The 22213-nt window shown below is 32.5% G+C and overlaps 3 protein-coding genes across 3 annotated transcripts; 2 read left to right on the top strand and 1 right to left on the bottom strand.

Moving 5' to 3' along the window:
* Positions 1-3077: 3077 nt before the first annotated feature.
* Positions 3078-10566, top strand: LOC140051463 (mesoderm induction early response protein 1-like). The gene is made up of 9 exons (XM_072096682.1): positions 3078-3120; positions 3525-3655; positions 3926-4244; positions 4616-4698; positions 5348-5417; positions 5791-5945; positions 6519-6695; positions 7073-7200; positions 7782-10566. Exons 2-9 carry the CDS (start codon positions 3548-3550, stop codon positions 8233-8235), a joined length of 1494 nt encoding a protein of 497 aa, XP_071952783.1. The 5' UTR covers positions 3078-3120; positions 3525-3547; the 3' UTR covers positions 8236-10566.
* Positions 10567-13131: 2565 nt separating this feature from the next.
* On the bottom strand, positions 13132-19635 carry LOC140051091 (dimethyladenosine transferase-like). The gene is made up of 11 exons (XM_072096183.1): positions 19374-19635; positions 18746-18819; positions 18478-18564; positions 18053-18114; positions 17529-17672; positions 17134-17257; positions 16700-16792; positions 16123-16187; positions 15774-15837; positions 14295-14401; positions 13132-13805 (listed from the first exon to the last, which is right to left on the bottom strand). Exons 1-11 carry the CDS (start codon positions 19429-19431, stop codon positions 13763-13765), a joined length of 921 nt encoding a protein of 306 aa, XP_071952284.1. The 5' UTR covers positions 19432-19635; the 3' UTR covers positions 13132-13762.
* A 133-nt stretch (positions 19636-19768) lies between these two features.
* Positions 19769-21838, top strand: LOC140052351 (arylamine N-acetyltransferase, pineal gland isozyme NAT-3-like). Its single transcript, XM_072097878.1, has 2 exons — positions 19769-19820; positions 20559-21838. Exon 2 carries the CDS (start codon positions 20566-20568, stop codon positions 21451-21453), a length of 888 nt encoding a protein of 295 aa, XP_071953979.1. The 5' UTR covers positions 19769-19820; positions 20559-20565; the 3' UTR covers positions 21454-21838.
* The last annotated feature ends 375 nt before the right edge of the window (positions 21839-22213 follow it).

Below are 22213 nucleotides of genomic sequence, written 5' to 3'. Positions count from 1 at the left end.
AATAGCATTCATAGAGTGTTCAAACTTTTTAATTCTGTTATATAAGTACATACATTTACTCTAAAATAATAATATAATATTTTAAAGCTGAAATAACAAAATAACTAGTACCCAAAGTATGGTCCGGGGGAAAAAACCATGAAAATAGCCCATTTTCTCGTTGACCTTTGACCCCGTAGATGAATCTTGACAAACTTCAAAATTGCGTTAATTATTAAATACATATCAGATCTATATCTGATTCAAATTTGAAATGTGCAACTCCACTGCTTCATGGTTATCTAAATTTTATATACAGTGCTACTTTTTCATTTTTATATACTTTTTTTATACTATAGCCGTTTTTCGTACTTTTTGAGTTCTCTAAACTGATAATTAGAACTATTAACATTTTAAAATTAATCAATTTTAGCTAACTTTTTGTGCTGATTCCAAAAATGTAAACAGATTTACCATATCTTGTTTTATTCTTATTGATACTGTAGCCTAAAAATGATCGAAAATGAAATTTATAGGATTTCTTTGTACATATTGAAACACAACTTACAACAAAACTGGATGGTATTACTTTGTATTTCAACCATGCACATGCCAATTTTGATATATATGTATGTATAATAATAGTGTTCAGCTATTTAAAATTTGGTAACAGTGCTATAATACGTTTGTGGTCCGCTTCCAATAATTTGTACTGCCGACCTCCATGACCTTGTATCTCTGGAGTATTAATACCACAGATAATATCCTGAAACGGCACATAACATTGGTTAGCTGGATTATCTGGTGGCCAGTTAAGATTGCCTGTGCGTATTGATTTTTTCATGAACTTAACATGTACATCACTGTTTTCATCTGAACGTTCATCCATAGTTCCAATGTACCACTCCTTTCATACATACAAGCAATATATTTACCAGGTTGATAGTCATTATTCGGAATTGAAATGTTTTCTTCTTCACTACCTAACTAACACACAGTGCTGTAAAAGTCATCTTCAGACAATCTGCGCATTTCAAGCTTTCCTGCAGATATACCGGAATAAAGCTATGATGGGAGCGAGTACCCATAATAGTTTTTGATGATAAATAGCGTTCCTCTCTAGTTTGTAAGCATCTGTATTTTTCTGTACATCCTTATCAAATACAAAGAAGAATTTGATGCCAGCAATATTTTTAGAGACCCAGTCAAACATTTGAAGAGCCGTGAGGATTTGGTTTCCTTCTGTTGCCTGTAAACTTGTTCGTGCAACAAGCCTCTTCACTGTACCGCAGATACCATCACATGGGCTTTTTTCATGACTAGTGGCAAAAAAATGCCACTGGGCATTAATGCATGATCAGATTGGTGATGACATAGGTTTGTGAGGTTTTTGTAATTTTTATACTGGCTTGCTGCACCATCACTATAGTAAATTAATTTAGTTGTATGTGGTAAGATTTCTTTTAAATAAGATGCCAACACATTTAATAAATGCATGAACTGTTGATGTTGCATGTTTAAGGCAGTCCGAAATAACACAGACACTAATGCACTTGAGATCTTCATTCTCCTTATAGTATATAGCAAATGGGTGGAGTGTCGCCTGGCTATTGTCCCAATAGAATAGTTTTCTGCAAAGTCTAACAGTACGATGGCTTCATCTCCTGCTGCTAACTGCTCTAAGGTTTCGCAAGTAGTAGGCAGCCTGGGCTAGCTTTTGTTACAAAATAGTGTTGACAAAGTTTATCTAAAGCATCGCATAGTGTCTAAAGGAGTTCTTGAATTGACAGTTGTAAAGATGCAAGTTGTGTTCTGTCTGTGTGCATCCATTGCTTGTAATTAACAGAATCCTCCATGTCAACTTCGTAGTCTGAGCACACTTGCGACATCGACAAATAGCTCATGAGGGCTGCTTTACCAGGACAGTTGGTACAAGACCGCATCATGCAGTCCCGATTACTTATGTCGCATACCATTCTTGCGAGCAGGTCTTTGTATTCTTGTTTATTAGGAAGAGCTGCAATAAGAAGCTTCACATTTTGATGTTTTTGGCAGACATGGGTATGTCCATGGTTGAAGGATACCACCCAGTGACATGTAGTTAGTGGTTTCAATAAACAAAGAAATCCTATAAATTTCATTTTCGATCATTTTTAGGCTCCAGTATCAATAGGAATAAAACAAGAAATGATAAATCTATTTAAATTTTTGGAATCAGCACAAAAAGTTAGCTAAGACTGATTAATTTCAAAATGTTAATAGTTCTAATTATCAGTTTAGAGAACTCTAAAAGTACGAAAAACGGCTATAGTATAAAAAAAGTATATAAAAATGAAAAAGTAGCACTATTTATAAAATTTAGATAACCATGAAGCAGTGGAGTTGCAAATTTCAAATTTGAATCAGATATAGATCTGGTATGTATTTAATAATTAACGCAATTTTGAAGTTTGTTAAGATCCATCTACGGGGTCAAAGGTCAACGAGAAAATGGGCTATTTTCATGGTTTTTCCCCCCGGACCATACTTTGGGTACTAGTTATTTTGTTATTTCAGCTTTAAAATACTATATTATTCTTTTAGAGTAAATGTATGTACTTACATAACAGAATTAAAAAGTTTGAACACTCTATGAATGCTAATGTGGGTATACAGGGCTGCCGAAAATCGAAAAAAGCTAATTTTGCTTAACGAAAATGGGTTTTCGGACTGCTGTATCTTCCAAAGTAGTAGAGATAACTTTTTTTTTACACCAGATTCTGTTTATTGAGTGGGAATTATCCATATGTAGCAATTTTCAGCTTAATATATTTGTCCGTTGCGGAAATATAAGCCTCCAAAAACACAAAATATTAAACTCCGCGATTTTGGAACGAAAAATGGGGCGAGACGCCCAAATTTAAAACGGCCATATTTCCGAAACCACTTGGAATTGAGGGCTAATTTTTTGCATGTGTTCATTATATAGATAGAGGTACCTTAGGAAAAAAAATCAGTAAAATCTAAGAGGTGACCTGCCCAAATTTTGTTCAGATTTGTTGATTTGGCATGGAATGACCCAAATAGACAACAATAATTGGATAAAGACATTAAAACTTTTATTTCTTTTTCAGCCAACTGTAGGGAGCGACTCTAGTCCAGGTTTGTTAAAAACTTTATAAATGTCATTTTCTGTGCTTAAACTTTTTTTTTACATAGGGACAGAATTTGCAAAAATAAATATTTACAAAGTAATAAATGATTTTAAAAAATACGTACAAAGTGATAACATCAATTACTGAGATTACAAATAAAAATATGACTAAAAAAATATTTTTTTACCAATTTAAAGAAGATGTAATCTAAGAATTTTTGTTTGCAAAACCTTTTTATTTCTTTGTAATCCAAATCTATTATTTATTTATCTCGCTTTGTATTTCTAAGCACTTTGGGACAAACTGCTGATTGTATGTTAAAAGTGCTATACACATGCTATTGTTGATAATAATTAAATTACAATTGGGTTTCCACACATGAATAGGATATATTGGTAATTATTTCAACAGAGGGCCCAGATAGGGATTTTGAGATGACAGCCGATATGATGGTGCACGACTACGATGACGAGGGAACGTTAGAGGATGAAGAAAACCAGGATGGAAGTGATACAGCGAAGGAACTGGACGATTTAGAAAAGGTAACAAATATTTTAAGAAGCAGTAAACCAACAAATTCCAGAAATATAGCAATTGAAATGACAAGAAATACAAGCACTAAACCCTGAATATCTATTACAAATATAATATAAAGAATTTGTATGTGGTCAGTGCTACATTTTACTAAAAACAAATAAGCATTTATTTAAATTTTATTTCAACAATAATTAACAATGGTTGTTCAATCAGAAACTTTTGAAGTTACAAAAATGTAGAGCTTTATGTATTTATTGAAACTGAAAATGTTTTAGGATGCTGAAATTCCAATGGACGAACTAATGGCAATGTACTGTGGACGTCAAGATGCCTCACCTGCACAAGATGATGCTAACAGTACTGATAACAGCACCGATGAAATACTAGAAACAAATGATCTGACTCTAGATAAAGAACAAATAGCTCGCGACCTGCTGCCAAATGATGACAACGACCTTGTGAACAGTGTTGGAGATGAAGATGCTGATGACCTACATAGCGACTTCTTCCCAGAGCACAGCCCAGACGAGTTACAAAGCAACTTCTTCACAGACCGCAGTGCTGATGGATTGGCAACAGCTAGACTACTTAGATGTGAGTGAATTATTTAGTTTTATTTGCAGTGTTCCTGAAATTAAAAATAATCATAGTAATCAAATTAATTTGTAGAAAAAATGTTATTAAAAAAGAATTATTATGAATTTGGTAATGTTAGACCAACAAAACCGTATCTATTTTGATTTGATTTTTAAAAATAAAAAAAATAAATAAATGACATAATTGATGCAACAACAAAAAAAGCCTAGGCCTACCTAAAAAAAATGTAAATGCAATGTATTTGTCCTTAAGCTCTGTCTACACTATCAAACTTTATGTGACAAAAAAATGTGAAAAAAAAACTAGTTTGATAGTGTAGACAGAGTTTTAAAGTACATTCAACTAATTAATGATATCATTTTCTGTAGCAACCACTCACCACACCACTGGAGATGAAGAAGATAGTTGTTCTGAAGGATCAGAATATATTCCACAGCATGACTGGAAAAAGGTAAACACACTTGGTGACTATACTACATATGTGAATTCACACCAGACTTCTTAAGCTCTCTCTTAGACACTATCAAACAAAAAAAGTGTGATGTGCACAAATATGGTAGTAATACATGCCCAAATATGGTAGTGATGACATCATCATGTCCATATATGGGCACATTATATTTTGTTGTCACATAAAGTTTAATAATAGTGTAGACAGAGCTTGCCTCCCTACATTAGCAGTTACTAAAGAAAACAACACAGTTTGTTTGACTTTTCTTCTTCTTTCTTTCTTTCGCCCAGTCCAGTAAAAAGAATTTCGATAGGGGAAGCAAGTTCCTGATTAATTTTAATAAAAACATTAGGGGAAAAAAGGTTTCAGTTTAGGAGACAATACAATGAGTCAAGCCCTTTAAAGTAGTATAAGTAAAGCTTGACATAAAACGTCCTTATTTGCCAGTGATATTCATTCACCCTATTTATTCCATTGACTTAAATCCTTGATAAACCACATTCACTTAGCATTCACATTATATAGTGAAATACAGTCACTATGGTATAAATCTACTTTAGCTTTATACTAATTGCTGGGTTTATATCAATATTAATGAATAAATTATTGTATGATATATCATTTTTTATGGTAATTTATTATTTTTCAGGAAATTAATATTGGGGAAGACTTCCAAGCCACGATACCTGATGGGCTATCTCCATATGATGATGTTCCAGGTAAGCCTATAATCTTTTAATTTAAGTAAGTCCCATTCCCTACGTTTTTTAGATCTAATTTAAGGTCACAAACTACATTTAATGTAAAAATACTATGTGGTCCTATTGAGATAACTTTTTTCATCTTTAAATGGTTACAAATGTGAAAAATAAGGCAATTCTAATAATGTTAGCATCCCGCTATAAATCCCAACATTGATATTTTTGTTTTTCTTCTGTAATTGACCCACTGTTTCTATCACTTCATTGTTTAATATAGTTGATCATCTTACTATGTCCAAGCTCACATACCTTACCCTGTGTGCTTATTGCTACCATTGAGTACATTTTTTTCTATTTACCTAAATAATATTATCTTGTAATCTTTCAATAGCATATGAGAATGAGGACAGACTTCTATGGGATCCTAGTAAATTAGATGATGACCAAACTGAAAGATATTTAAATCAAATTCAGACGTCGTCATCATCGAATGCTAAAGGACTTGAAGCAGTACCACAAGGAGCTCACACCAGGGATGATGAGAAGGTAGGATATATACTTTAGTTTCTCCTGTCACAAACCTCTGGGGTTCCTGGAGGTCCCTTTCATCTTCTTTGTTTTACTCCTTTTTGTTATGTGTATTGTTTTGTTTATGAGATGAATACATTTGATTTGATAGCATATATTGAGTATTATTGTGTAGCTATGGATAAATCAATGAGTTTGGCAGTTATCTGGACATTATAGGAAAATAGTTGTTAAACAGCCAAATAAAATGTAGAATAGAATAAGTTCATGTTGAAGTCAATCAACCAATATTGGGTTGTTCCATTGATGAAAGTAGGGGACATTTGCAGTCTCAAGTCCATGTTGAAATATCAACCTTATTGGGTTGTTCCATTGTACAAATGGACATTACATTGCTGTGTTATGCTAATCCACAAACCATCTGCATACATGTTTTCTAAAGCTATCTCTACACTATCAAACTTTATGTGGCAAAAAAATGTGATGTGTTCATTTATGGACCCCATATTTGGGGGTGTTGCACTTTTGTGTCAAACTAGTTTGATAGTGTAGACAGAGCTTTAGATTACAATTTTAACCTTTATTTATTAGGTTTTGTATGTGCTACTACAATGTGGCTATAACGTTGATGAAGCACTGAGAAGACACAAGATTCAAATTCCACCAATCACAGATGAGATGAGCTTATGGTCGGAAGATGAATGTAGATTCTTTGAAAGTGGACTAAGGTCTTATGGCAAAAACTTCCATTTAATTAAGCAGCACAAGGTATGACTTTATTTGTTTAGCCACTCCAACCACTCTATTCTTCACCCGGCATACTTGGAAATGCCTGACAGTATCCCTGTATAAGTGAATTAACATGACATACTTTGGTCATCGCAAATCGGAAGCTCTCTAATACCTAGACATTATTCATGTTCAATTGTTTGTGATCCTCCACAAACAATAACACAGCAATTTGACCTTACTAGTGTAAAAAGATGCATGAAACATGACCTTATTGGGTACATTTTTCAGTTTACATTTTTTGTAGTCCAAACAGTTTGTCCGGTTAGTCCCAAGAGTAATTTAAGTTACACATGTAATTGAGTTTAAAGTGTGAACACAGCCTTAGTATTATATATAATTTTGTTGCCATGCAGGTTCAAACAAGATCTGTTGGTGAACTTGTTCAGTTTTATTACCTGTGGAAAAAGACAGTAAGACACGATGTATTTGCAAACCAAACTAGAATATCTAAGAAAAAATATCACCTTCATCCTGGTATAACGTAAGTATAAATATCACATCACTAAAAAGTAGAAAGTGCTGCATGGTTGATAAGAATAATCTTAATGCATTTAAGAGTAAAAAATAAAATGCCAGAAAGGAAAAATGAATTTAGCAATAGAACTTGAGGTAATTTCCCGAATGAATACTGATGTAGTAGCATATCTGTACACCTGAATGATCGTAAAATCAAAACGGTACTGGGTATGATGAACTAGCTAGCGTTCTTGTCACCAACTAGCCATCCATTCATAGAAGTACTGATGTAGTGTACGGTGTTGTGAGGTGGTTTCCCGAATGAATGTAAAATCAAAACGGTACTGGGTATGATGATGTTTGGGCATGCTCATTTTAATGTGATGGTTATTTCAGTGTAAACTAATATAATTGGTGTTCAGGAAGTCTGTAATTAATGTTGCTCAAAAAACAGGACCATATGTAAAGCAGGTGCAATATCTATACCTGATATGTTTTTATCCTGTCTAAATATTTTTTAAATAAATAAAAATAAATGTTGTGTTCTTTCAGATAATGTAAGTTTTGGAGGCTCTTGTACATTTCTTTTATTCTACTTTCTTTCAGTGATTATATGGATCGATTCTTAGACGACGCTGAGACGATAGCAAGTCCAACTCCTGCACAAACTATCGTGGATAATATTCGTCAAAATAAATCATCAAATTTAAATGAGGCAAGCATTCCAGAATTAAAATCGGGAGAAGCATCATCTCCTGAACTTGGCGGACTACAAGTCAGCAATCTGCCATTGGACGTACCACCTCTTAATGCACCTAGTCTTAAACATCCTCTAACGGATAATGACGCGGATCGAACGGTAGTGAAGCGTTTAAAAGTAGACACTGACAACCAAATAACGTACGAAACGAACAATATTGCTGTAGATTTAGCCAAACACATTCAAGGACACGACTTTAGGCTAACATCTATGAATAATATACAAAGTGTTATCACTATACCATTTGATAGTAGGACATTGAACCCATCATTGCCTGAAGCAGTACAAGTACCACAGTGATTACGTGATGCAATCATTCATTTATTTATTTACAAAGTGCAGAGACTGAATTGTGTATTTTGCTACTGTTTGCGTACTGTCTTCGTCGTCGGCCAACTATGGCATGATTTCTTTTTTAATATATAAATTGAAAATATATAAATGAATATATATATATATAAACATGTATGGAAACCTTGCCAAAGGCGTTATGTCGCTCTTTTTCTAGGATCCAAAGTAGAAATCAGAATTTGTGGATTAATAATGCACAAACTACTGTATATTAACAACAGGCTCAGATTATTCTGAATCTCCCTAAGTATTTGATTAATTTGAAGGGCATTTGGTGGGGTGGTTATTTAGCATTAACAACAAACAGTGAAATGGTTTATACTTTGAGTCAACTATATTTTAATTAAAGTAAATGTATTGGAGGAGGATTGTAAATAAAAATTCAAGTTTGGCATAATATAAACCAGTTTAAAAAAAATACAAAGTGGAGTAAAACTGCAATAATCTATGTAACTTGTATGAACCAAATGTTTAATGTATCCAAAAAGTGTATCTGCAGGAAAAATAGAGTTTATTTATTGATCATGATAAAATTGAAATTATCGTGAACATGTGTACAGATAATGTAACCAAGCATTATGGGTAGTGATAGCATGCGACCATGCATTATGGGTATTGCTAGCAGAAGAGACAGATTATGGTATTGGGTGTATAAAGTACATTAATAATGTCAGACAATAAGTGTACCTCTGACGACAATTAAACAGCTTAAATTATTTGAGTGTTTAATGACAATTTGGTTGCTAATAACATCTGAAAACAGTAATACTCAACATGCATAATGTGTACAAACACATATTGGTGTACTACCACCACTTATAGTGAGTTTTTGCAGGCATTTTGGTTTATACTATGTTTATTGTAAAGAGGTATGGTGATGGATGATAATATATAAAGGTAATAATAATTTTATCAGTTAATAATGCTGCAGACATAGCTTTGTAGTGGGGTGTGTATAGTGGCTGATTAGTGCCAATGGTTAAATGTAGTAACCAAATGATTAAGTTATTTATGTGAAAGCTAAGCTTATTATTAACATAGAGTTTAATACATTTTGTCAACCTATCCTTTCCCAAATGTTGTTAGCTTTCTTTTATTTACGACCAGTGGTAGTTACATGACCTTTGACATGTTTTAAGGCTTAGATATTTTACATTTCGTAAAAAGCTGTCACTATATTTTAGTGAACTGAAAGAGAGTATTTATATATAAAGCATGAAAACCCACAAATGAGTATTCACTGTAAACATGATGGTGCACAATGTAATGTTTCCCAACATATATTTTCTTTTATACAGTAATTCAATTGTCTGCTTCTGCTCCTAGATTTGAACTCAAATGGTTATTTTATGTAGAATTAGGTACAATCTTCAATTTTTAACATATTTTATTTTTGCAAACATTTGTAAATCTCAATGTATACTAAGCCAGTTGAAATGATGTACGTTTAGCGTTGACAAAGCTAATCTGTCGCCAGGATACCATCAACTTTGACCCAGTAATTAGAAAGTAGTCAACAATGCACTCTTAAACCATGGACTTATAAGTCCATGCTTAAATAATAATCAGGTATGCATAATGTTCTCTTATGTAAAACAAAGTTTTATTTTTGAAATGTTCATAACTTTATGATAATGTATTATAGTTCATATTTTATGTAGCTTTTAATCATAAAAGAAATCTTGGTTAAAATTATGTTGTAATCTGTTAACGCAATGCTGATCTCGTTTAATTGTATACATGGACTTTTTAGTAATAACAGCGGTATTTTAAACATTAATATTTATTGATCAACAAAATTTTTCCAAAGAATGTTGAAAGTTATAACAGTATTTGCTTCTCAAAAGGCAACCGGTGCTATGATAAAACAAATGCATCAAAAATCAGTTTGTTGTTAAAACGGAGAAATAGATAGAAGCTATGTTTCTAGTTAGAATGAATGGTTTATGATACGTCTATTCCAGTTTAGTTATCATAACCACTTTACCCCTTTACTTGTCTTTTATTTTTCAATTGTTCTTTCAAAATTAAAAATCTCCATAAAGATAATGTTTCTCCAGCTCAGCACCGATATTTTTACATTACACTTTGTGTGTTTTTAACTGTATGTTTTAAGACTGTAACTATTGTCTTTGTATTTAAACAGTCTGACTAGTGTAACCTTTGTACATAATAGATTTTCGATAGATAACTGTTTTCTATAAGTAGTAGGACTGTAAATAAAATTTGTAGATAGAGCAAATTGAAAGTGTTTCATTAAAATGCACTGAAAGAAGTAAACACTTTTTATCCACATTATTGCGACAATTGTAGTGTTTTTTTTAATTTTACAATCTTTTGAATCAAAGTTTTGTGATCTGCCAACAACCAGGTTTCCCAAGTAGTGCACTTTCTGCTTTAGTATTGTTTAGCTGGTTGCATTGCATAGTAATAGACGTTTGCCAGTAATTTTTTAACGTACATTTTGCTTTCAGTTGTTCATCCAAAGAAAATTAAGAATTTTTTAATAATTTGCAATGATCTATTCTTCTAATTAATATTCTTTAATCTCATCTATGTACAATGGAATTAGTCTAATGATGTATATAAAGATATGATTCTATTGCCAGCATTACTGGTCGTGAGGTGTTTTCACTTTAATTGTTTTCACCTTGTTACTCAGGAGGATTGGGGTTGTGAAGAGGGCAGGGGGTTTAAACCAGAGTTTAGAGGGAATCTAAATGCACCTAGTTGATGGCACATTTGCATTCTCTTCTGAACTACCTGTATAATATATTTATTTTCTTTATGTTAACAGATTGGGTTTAATTGTGTAACATGTTTTAAAGGGATTGTGAATAGGTTATACAATTATGTAGATAAATCAATTCAATGGTTAAACTAGATTTGCATTGCTTTTATAATATTGGCACATGGTTTTTCACCATACAACTGTACACTAAAATTCATTACTATACTAAAAACTAAAAATATTATTTTTGAATGGTTTTTTCTTATATGAAATAGGCTGCTGGTGATACTAGTGTTGTAAGTAGTCAATAGTAAAAGAAACATCTTACACTATCATTATAATTTGCTGTACCTACTACAGACTTGGACTATCAAGCTCGGTGGTCTAATGATTCCAGTCTAGTCATCTAGAGAGCATTTTATGTTACATTGAGCGAATGTGTACCATAGCTGTACATACCAATCATCAATCATTTTTGGGTGTTTAATTATTGTAGATTGGTTTTAGTCTAAATTCAGAGCAAGACCTCTCCCCTACTTTCCCCAAATCAAATTAGCACAATAATGTAATGGTTGTATTTTTTTTGTTATTGTGTATTGTCTTTCTGTGAAACTTGTTTACAAATTGTAGTAGCGTATTAAACCCAATAACAACAAACCCTATGTTGTAGTGCTTCCCGTTGTAGCCTAGAGGGAAACAATAAATTCAAGTACCCATGTACGTTTTTTTATCTTTACAAAATAATGTCTGCGAGTCTTTTTATTCAGTTGTACAATTGTTGTATCAATATACACAAACATTTGCGCCAACAGCGTTGGATCCAGTGTTTGGGCCAACAACGTTGGATCCAGTGTATTTTCAAATGAGGGAGTAACATAATATAGTATAACAAAAAATGATATAAAATTGTATTTATTTAAAATTTAATTTTAGCTGACAAAACAGAATAACATGACCCAAGTGCAACTCCCCAGGATATGAAGGGAAGTTTACTATATGTACTCAATCCCACTAAACTTGATGTGAAAAATGTGAAATGCCCATATATGGACATGATGATGTCATATCACTACCATTATTTAACCATCCTCTACCATATTTGGGCACATCACACCTTTTTTTGTCAAACTGGTTTAATAGACAGAGCGTGAAACATTGGGTAAACTGTTCTCTTATAGAACCTAAAAACATCCACAAATGTGATAATTATTTGTGAATGAATGTGAATTTCTAGAAGCATTACAAGTCAAAACGTCGCACATTACTCAAGAATGGTTGAACGTAAAGAATTATATACAGATAGCAAGTCAATTTACTTGATGATTTAGGAACACAGAACATTAAATGATAATTAATTTAACTTACTGAATCACATTCTCTATTCGAAAAATTATGAAGAAGAATGGAACTAATGGAAGGGGTTAATAAAGCAAAATAATAGCATTACTGTACCTCCTCAATTTAGAAAGGTATATACAGGACTCAGCTAGGAAAAGGTCTCACAGCTACTCCTCTGTAGACCCTTTCACATTCTTATAGTATTATAATATAGGTCCAGATCACATACATCATCATTCACAGGCGGCTCAGGACCAATATGATAACAAACTTCTATCTTAAATGAATACCATTACAAATCGGTTAATGTGGTGGCTACTGGTAATCAGTTCAGTGTTACTTATTGAGGAAACCCTGGTACCAACATTTAGGAACCCAAAGCACCAGAGATATTTATATAAAATTCTATATCAAAGATTATTAATCTTTTTCTTATTAAACTTTATCTTATTAATCTTTTCCTTATCAATCTTTTTCATATTAATCTTTTTTTTATTAATCTTTTTCATATTAATCTTTTTCTTATAAATCTTTTTCATATTATAGTGAACAATATGAACCCCTTGGCAAAAGATCTTGTACCAGATCCAGTACTTAATCCAGTACTTAATCCTGATCCAGTACTTAATCCAGTACTTAATTCAGATCCAGTACTTAATCCAGATCCAGTACTTAATCCAGTTCCAGTACTTAATTCGACCATTGATCATTTTTATTCTATTGTTAATTTATTGAGGTGCTTGAACAAAACAAAGACAATTTTTCATTTCTTTCATTCTTTTATTCATCTTTCAACATTCAATATTAAGTTGAAAGAAAATAAAAATAAACTACATGTTTAAAATATAATATTAAGAAAGTGAAATAAGTCATTTGTGATTCTACATTTTGAACTGAAGATGACAAAATAATTTGGCATACACCACTTTCCTCACTTTCTTCTGAGTTTGTAATTATTAATGAAGCTATTAATAAACATAAACCTCAACGTTCTTTCTTCTTTTCTGCTTGTTAATGGTGTGTTGTTGTTATTAAAACAGTTCATTTAAAAGTATCAATAAACTTCTGTCATTTGTTTCAATTCTAAAAACTGTGGCATACTGCAATTAGTGGAAGAACATATTAGTAATCAAACAGTCTGGTTGGTGATGAAATATTTTTGTTGCTTTGAATTTGCACAAGAAATTCATATACCGCGATGTCATTTTGCCTTACCAATTCAACCATACAGCATTTGATCATTAATGCTATATATTTGGTAAGTACATAATTTCAACTCTTCTGTTCTATCCAATGAAATCCCAACTGATGGTGTTCTAAAATAATTTTACATGGTTGGTACTGGTATGTAATAATCACCATTTTGATAATTTTAACAGTCAATTGCGAAATCACAAGCTTAGTTGATCATGAAAAGTGGATTCCTTCTGAATTGAAAAGTTGCAGTAACCTGAAAATAAGGAATGCTTGTTATTATTTATTTAGCCTAATATCCCAGAGTGCTCAGTTATGATCAGTGGCTGTGATGTACTAGTACACCGGGGTACACCCTACTTGTCTCAAAAGATGTACTAGTTTCTTAAAGTGTCTAGATGTGTACACTGGACCTACGGTTTATAGTCCTTATCTGCGAAGACTTGTTCTACCACCAGAAACATTGAGTGAGTGAGCCTTGAACCCATGCCGATGTTATGGCTACGTAATTACGGTTCCACTGTCTTAACTGCTTGGCCACTTACTCATGTGTCATTAACATTTTGTCTTTTAATTTTTATATGGATACAAATCAAAAGCAACCTAATATTTAATATAATCTCATTGTATAGGCTGCTAGCAACATTAGATGTTCTGGTATGGGAGAGTTATCAATTTCAAAAGTGTGAAAGTCAACAAAGTTTGTGATCAAATACAAGTTTGATAATTAGAAATAAAATCTTACCGTAAGAAATCGTCTATATCCATTAACCTGGCTCTCATTTTATCAAATGAATTCTTTGTTAGTAAATCAGACACCTTTTCCTTCATATTTAGATTATCTTCAATTTTCTGTAAAAAAAAAATACATAAAATAACTACACATTACTAAAACAATATAATGTACTTATGTTTATTATAAGGGACATGATGATGAGCTATGACTGAAACATGTAGTGTTAATACATTTATATTGAGGCACCTGATGATGAGCTATGCCTGAAACATGTAGTGTTAATACATTTATATTGAGGCACCTGATGATGAGCTATGACTGAAACATGTAGTGTTAATACATTTATATTGAGGCACCTGATGATGAGCTATGACTGAAACATGTAGTGTTAATACATTTATATTGAGGCACCTGATGATGAGCTATGCCTGAAACATGTAGTGTTAATACATTTATATTGAGGCACCTGATGATGAGCTATGACTGAAACATGTAGTGTTAATACATTTATATTGAGGCACCTGATGATGAGCTATGACTGAAACATGTAGTGTTAATACATTTATATTGAGGCACCTGATTATGAGCTATGCCTGAAACATGTAGTGTTAATACATTTATATTGAGGCACCTGATGATGAGCTATGCCTGAAACATGTAGTGTTAATACATTTATATTGAGGCACCTGATGATGAGCTATGCCTGAAACGTGTAGTGTTAATACATTTATATTGAGGCACCTGATGATGAGCTATGCCTGAAACATGTAGTGTTAATACATTTATATTGAGGCACCTGATGATGAGCTATGCCTGAAACATGTAGTGTTAATACATTTATATTGAGGCACCTGATGATGAGCTATGCCTGAAACATGTAGTGTTAATACATTTATATTGAGGCACCTGATGATGAGCTATGCCTGAAACATGTAGTGTTAATACATTTATATTGAGGCACCTGATTATGAGCTATGCCTGAAACATGTAGTGTTAATACATTTATATTGAGGCACCTGATGATGAGCTATGCCTGAAACATGTAGTGTTAATACATTTATATTGAGGCACCTGATGATGAGCTATGCCTGAAACGTGTAGTGTTAATACATTTATATTGAGGCACCTGATGATGAGCTATGCCTGAAACATGTAGTGTTAATACATTTATATTGAGGCACCTGATGATGAGCTATGCCTGAAACATGTAGTGTTAATACATTTATATTGAGGCACCTGATGATGAGCTATGCCTGAAACATGTAGTGTTAATACATTTATATTGAGGCACCTGATGATGAGCTATGCCTGAAACATGTAGTGTTAATACATTATATTGAGGCACCTGATGATGAGCTATGACTGAAACATGTAGTGTTAATACATTTATATTGAGGCAGTTTTTAGAGTTTGCTTTTTTCTATCTACTCTGCCTATGCAGCTCTTTGATTTTTAATCATATACAGTACTTATGTTGTATATACTCACAATGTTGTTCATAGAGCAATGAATTCTGTAGTTCTTTTCAAGCATTTCAAGTACAGATTTTGTCCTGAAATTAATAACAATGAGTTGTTATCTAGTGTTTTCCATGTCCCACACTGTTCGCACTAGTCCCATAAAACCTTCATCACATTGGTAACATTATTATTCTCTTAAAGCTCTGTCTACACTATCAACTTGTTTGAAAAAAAGTATGGTAGTGATATGCCCAAATATGGTAGTGATATGACATCATCATGTCTATATATGGGCACATCACATTTTTTGTCATATAAAGTTTGATAGTGTAGACCAAGCTTTACACAATGAAAGAAAATTAAAATATAGCACTCACTTAAATGATGCCATTAAAGTCTTGTTTTTCCTCACAAACGCTATCCTCACCAATCCATCCCATTCCTAAGATGTCAAATATATATTATTCATTTATCATTCATGTGTAACCTAATACGGTTATAATGTGGGTCATCACATAGAACATGTGAAGTAAATGATGGTGGATAAGTCAGATGATAGATTATAACAGTGATGATAACAATGTGCAAGCCCATAGGCAGGATTGTTACACAAAGATTCCTTTTCCCCCCAATGTATACATTACTGGTTGGGAAAATACTATACACACTTTTTCAGCACACTCTCTCCTTATGGCCAGTAAAATGACAAGGCAATTGGAAAGATGGAAGCTACTGTAGATGCAAAAAGACCAATATTATCTAATGTTATTGTAAGGATTAAATAGCTTAAATGTTGACGATGTCTTGATGTGATGACCAAAATATAATCCAATCCCGGGCCTCTAATTTTATTTAATTTTTGCATTAAAAACATTGCATGTTCTTTGAGTGTGCAATGATGATGATTAAAAGAAAATAATTATGGTAATGACAAAAGATGACAGATAACAATACCTGAAAGTTGATTGGTGGTGGAGGATTGCGGGGTTCAAGTCTGATGACACTTGACTCAACTTTTGGTGGTGGCCTGAAGTTGTTCTTACCAACCTGTTGAAAAATGATACTATTATTAAGTACATAATTGAAATACTGCTTTATTAATTGATGATTACCATATTTATTCTAATAAAGGCATCGCTTTGATTAAAGCATCACTCGAATAAACGACCCAGTCAAATAAACACCACATGGCCTTTATTTATTTCCTCGTATAAACGCCCTGCCACATGCATTATATACACAATATTGTATTACAACACATTTCTATTTGCAGTAGATTTTCCTGACTGCTATGATCTAAAATTTACCTAGCATTTTAATACAATTTTTATCGCCCTCGTAAAAAATAAACGCCCCAGGGTTTTTATTCAAATAAATTTGGCACTTACCTTCATGAGATGATCAACTCTTGCTAGCAATTGTGTATTTATTGACAGTCGGCAGTAAAGTTTGTCTCCAGGTTGTGCTACAAGACGCTGAGCAAATTCCTGCTGGAACATTAGTACTGCACATCTGTTAAAACACAGTGTATGTTATTAGTTTATTTGTCAACATGTTTTATATGTCTTGTATTTTAATTGGTCTTACAGCTAATTTATTTACTTTCAAGATACCAGTTCTAAAATTCTATTTCATTATTTTATCAATTGTGATCATGTTTAATTTAATATAAATGAAAAGAGATTGTCTATTTCAGTAATATACTATACTATATAGCTACTAATGTTTGTAGTACTGTATAGCAGAATGATGGAATAGACAAATTAACAAACAGATTACAAACCTAAAGAAAGGCCGATGAAGTAGAAGTTTGAAGACGAACGGTGATGATATCTGATATGGAAGATTAGCAACACAGATATCAAAAAATGGTAAATCTGTCTTTAGTACATCACCAACAATTACATTCAGTTTGGCAGCTAAAGGTCTGAAAAGATGCACAAGGTAGGTAGTATTAGTATGCATTGTCCCATCACAGCAGTAACAACAATCCAGATAATTAAATTTAAAGTTCTACACTTCCAGTTGAAACAATTAGGAAAAGGGTCTAAATGTTTGGCTCTTCAATACAAATCATTTCTGAAGTTATAAATAAATACAAATGAGAGATCAGGTTGGTTACTTTTTTTACTTACTATTTTCCTTTTTAACATTTTTAATAAAAACAAATTTACATGATTACAATGTACTTATTCAAGATTAAAGAATATGCAATTCTCCCAAGTTTACGTATTACAAATCATTTAAAAATACGACCCAAAGATTTAAAATAAACACGGTAACAAGTGCATAGTTTCATCCACTTACGTTGTTTGTACTCTCTTCTGTAATTCTGCAACTAACCTAGGATCCAACTCACATGCAATTACCTGTTAAAATGTATTAGTTTACATTGTTATAAACATTAAAATGGAAACCAAAAAGGTGATAATGAGTACACTGGTAAATTGCTGCTCACGGACATTCAATATTTTACATTCTTTGGGGACATTATGATATGCATTGCCCTTTATTTAATGAATCAAAGTGATAAAAAGGTGAAAATGTGAAAGAAATGGATAATTGTCTCACTTACTCACTCCTGAGGATGATCAAAGTATATTGATTGAAACGTCAAGAAACTCAACAGTTCTTTTCAGAACTAATATACGTGGTGTACCGCAAACTTTATATCAACATTTGATTTCGCAATGCAAACCTTCAAACAATTATGTCTCAGTATGTTTACAAACCTTTTTTGCTTTTTCTAATAACTTTACTGTCATGTTGCCAGTACCAGGACCCACTTCTAAGCAGATGTCTGTGTTTCTTAATGCAGCCTAAAAGTAAAGAAATGAACATTTAACAATGTTTTAAATAACTTGTAATGTCTGAAATATTAACATATAATTTTTTAATAAATATGGAGGACTATAGTATAACAATATTATTATATATGGACCACATAAAAAAAAAGCCAAAATAATAATACCGTAATTATTAAACAGATGATGTGATTACCTTCTCTATCATGTTATCTACAATCAATGGATTCTTGAGTATGTGCTGTCCAACTCCAGTGTTAAACATAATTCCTATTTAACAGATGAAGAAATGAGTCATAAGAATATGCTGACGACAATCTATCAAGCATGCACAGTTTTCAAGACTTATCCATTAGAAGATTGTGTCTTAATTAATACAAAAAAACATCCCTCTAGGCAATGTTGAGTGTAAAAAAAATTGTAGCAATGGGCTTTGAACCATCATATATCATTCCGCCCTGTGCTGCTGCAAACCCCATACCATCTCTCTTCCACGAAAAACAATGTATGAAAAGCAGAATATATAATTTTTGTACCTAATAATAATATCTAAAAATAAGATTTAGACAGTACAAAACAAAAGTGCCGTGCCGTTTAGAGTATTAATAATACCGTACTGTATACTGACAAGAGATCCTACTCACAACGTCAAATACTGATAATAAAATAACAAATTGGGATCACTTCCTGTGTTTACATTTTGACACGACCGAACAGAACAGACAAGGCAGGAGACATGACCTCTCTACCAGACCTGGCCTAGACGTCAGCCTACATAAATACATATCATAGATTTTATAAAATTTAACATATAAAATAAATACCTTGTTTAACAACCTGTTGATGAACCCGAGACTTTTTTTCGCTTTTGACTTTTGGCATTTTGTAATGTATTTTAAATCTGTAACATTTGTCAACATGTGTGTTGTGAAATCAGTAAATCACCGTGTCACACTTACTTCTGCTAAAATCTTTGTGCCCGTTGCCAGAGAAATGTTAAACATGCTTTATATTTTGTTATATTTGAAAAGAAAACAATTTGTTATTGATTTTATTTATAAAGTTTCTATGTTAATAGTATTACAGTAATATTACAATTTTAGCAAAATGAATAAATATACGGTTAAAACCTTCTATTCTCTATTATGGCTTTACTGGCAATACCTTAGTGTGCGGCTTGTAGACCACATCGCTTGAGGACAGCAGACATTTTGCACACAAGATAGAAAAAAAAGAAGAGATACTGTATTTTGCATTTTCTAGATTACAATGTAGGTCTACTAATACTATCTAAAAACATGTTTTTAAATTATTATTTGTGGCATTGATACTGTAATATTTGAGTTTAATTAATGTTAAAATATCACACTGCAAATGTGTAAGAAGTGAATATAGGATATAAATTATAATTTGTTTGACCATGCATCCATATTATTTTGATGATTGATCAATTGATTCAGATTGATTGACTGATTTATTTGATAAATCATGGATCCATAAATTATAATTTATAATATAAATAATAATAAAATATAATTTATAGGTCTATGATATGACTTGATTGACTCAATGAGGTATGAATAAAAACTATACTGTATATCAATGATACTCAACTAAAATTAGGGGCTATAATATTTAATCACATTTTCAATCATTTAAAATATTTTTATTTCAGTTTACTCTCAACGTTTAAAATTTAATACTACCGGGTAATAAAGCTCACTAATAAGTTTATTCCATTTTTCCATAGTCTATGTTATTATATTAATGCAATGTTTTATCTACTAAACCGATTGCCCTCCGGAAATAGTGCTGTATCTGTGTTTTGTGACGATGAGGATCGGATGAGGATAGTTCTGCAGTTTTTTAAAAGAAAGAGTGAGAATAGAATGGTGATTACCAACAACCTTCCATATCCATCTGGAAAACATGTGGTCATTTATTGCAGTCTGTCTAAACATATGTGGTCATTTATTGCGGTCTTAAAAATGTATTCATTATTTTTCTAGAATCAAGATGCTGACAAAAGATGATGCCATTGACTTTGTAAGGAGTGTGCTGAAAATAGAAGATGTAGAAGAGAAATTCAAAAAAGATCAATATGCGTTGCTATGCAGCATCACAAAGAAGTATGTGCACACCGAGCCGTTCCAGAACCTGACACTCTTGGCCACGAAACATGAAGAACGACATTGTCCAACGCTCGATGAAATTCAAAAGGACATCTACTCCACAGTCGGAGGTCTCTGCTTTCACCATAACGTTTTTATGAAGTATCTTCTGGAATCCCTTGGTTACCAAGTTCACTTTATAGCCTGTGACATCCGATTCCCTGGTAATCATGTCGCTGTTCTTGTAAAGGAATTGATTAAGCCTGGAGATTCCTATTACGTCGATGTTGGGTGTGGTTATCTGATAGAGCAACCTATATCAATGCAGTTTGATGAGAAATCTCAGATATACCATCAAGGCTTTATACGTTATCAGTTTGTACGCAAAAATGGAGTTATACAAAGAATCCAAACGATTGCAAAATTTAGACCAGTATTACAAAAAGAAATCACTAAAGAACGCAATTGGTTTGTTTTTCTTGAAATGACTCTTGAACCGCGAGAGTTGGATTATTTTTCAGAAGCAATGAGGAAGGTGTATACAGTAAGAAACGCACACTCAGGGTGGTTCCTAAATGATATCCGCATGGTGCACAAAGCACAAGGAAAGTTAGTCGCTCTTAAAAATACAACTTTTTTCTCAGAAAACGAAAACAATGAATTAGTTGATACTACATTGTTATCTAAAAATGACCTTATCAAATGGGTTGAAAAATATACTCCACAAATTGCAGTGTCCAACATTAATCCAGCCGTGACCAACATACAACTTCAATTTGAATGCGGCGAGTAAGCAAGCAGAAGGAATCCAAATTATGTCATTACTGTAAATATAGCTGATTTTACATTAGACTTTTAGTTAGTTCGGACTACAAGTACTTAAAATATATTTTTTATTTTATAAATGAGTCTATTTTAGTACCTATTTTAAGATAATATTGTTATACTGTACATAATTAGACTTGCCCCAAGTCCGTAGTTGGAGGATTTTCGATGTTTGTCTAAACTTGAAATTGGGCCGGTGTTTCGAGCTCAAGTAGTATACGTATGAAACGCCATGTGCCAAAATATTTATCAGCAGTTAATGTTAATTTAAATGTTCCCTGCCTTCTATTTAAATGTTCCCTGCCTTCTTCTATGTAGTCTACTTTTCTTAATGTTAATTTAAATGTTCCCTGCCTTCTATTTAAATGTTCCCTGCCTTCTTCTATGTAGTCTACTTTTCTTAATGTTAATTTAAATGTTCCCTGCCTTCTATTTAAATGTTCCCTGCCTTCTATTTAAATGTTCCCTGCCTTCTTCTATGTAGTCTACTTTTCTTAAGGCCAATTTACAGACGAGCAAGAATGGTAAGCAGAAAACCATGTACTGTAGCTTGTCCCACATAGAATCGTTATTTATCCTGAGCAGAAAACCGCCCGTCTACTCCATGTTTTATGTAAATGGTCATAAGAAATAACATAGCTTCTATATTTGTATTACCGGTACCGATGCCTTTCAGTACTCATCACCAACATAACAGCATTTTTGTATTACCGGTACCGATGCCTTTC

The sequence above is a fragment of the Antedon mediterranea genome, chromosome 6, assembly GCF_964355755.1.
Source record: "Antedon mediterranea chromosome 6, ecAntMedi1.1, whole genome shotgun sequence".
NCBI classification, from domain to species: domain Eukaryota; kingdom Metazoa; phylum Echinodermata; class Crinoidea; order Comatulida; family Antedonidae; genus Antedon; species Antedon mediterranea.
This window is presented reverse-complemented; position numbering and strand designations above follow the sequence as displayed.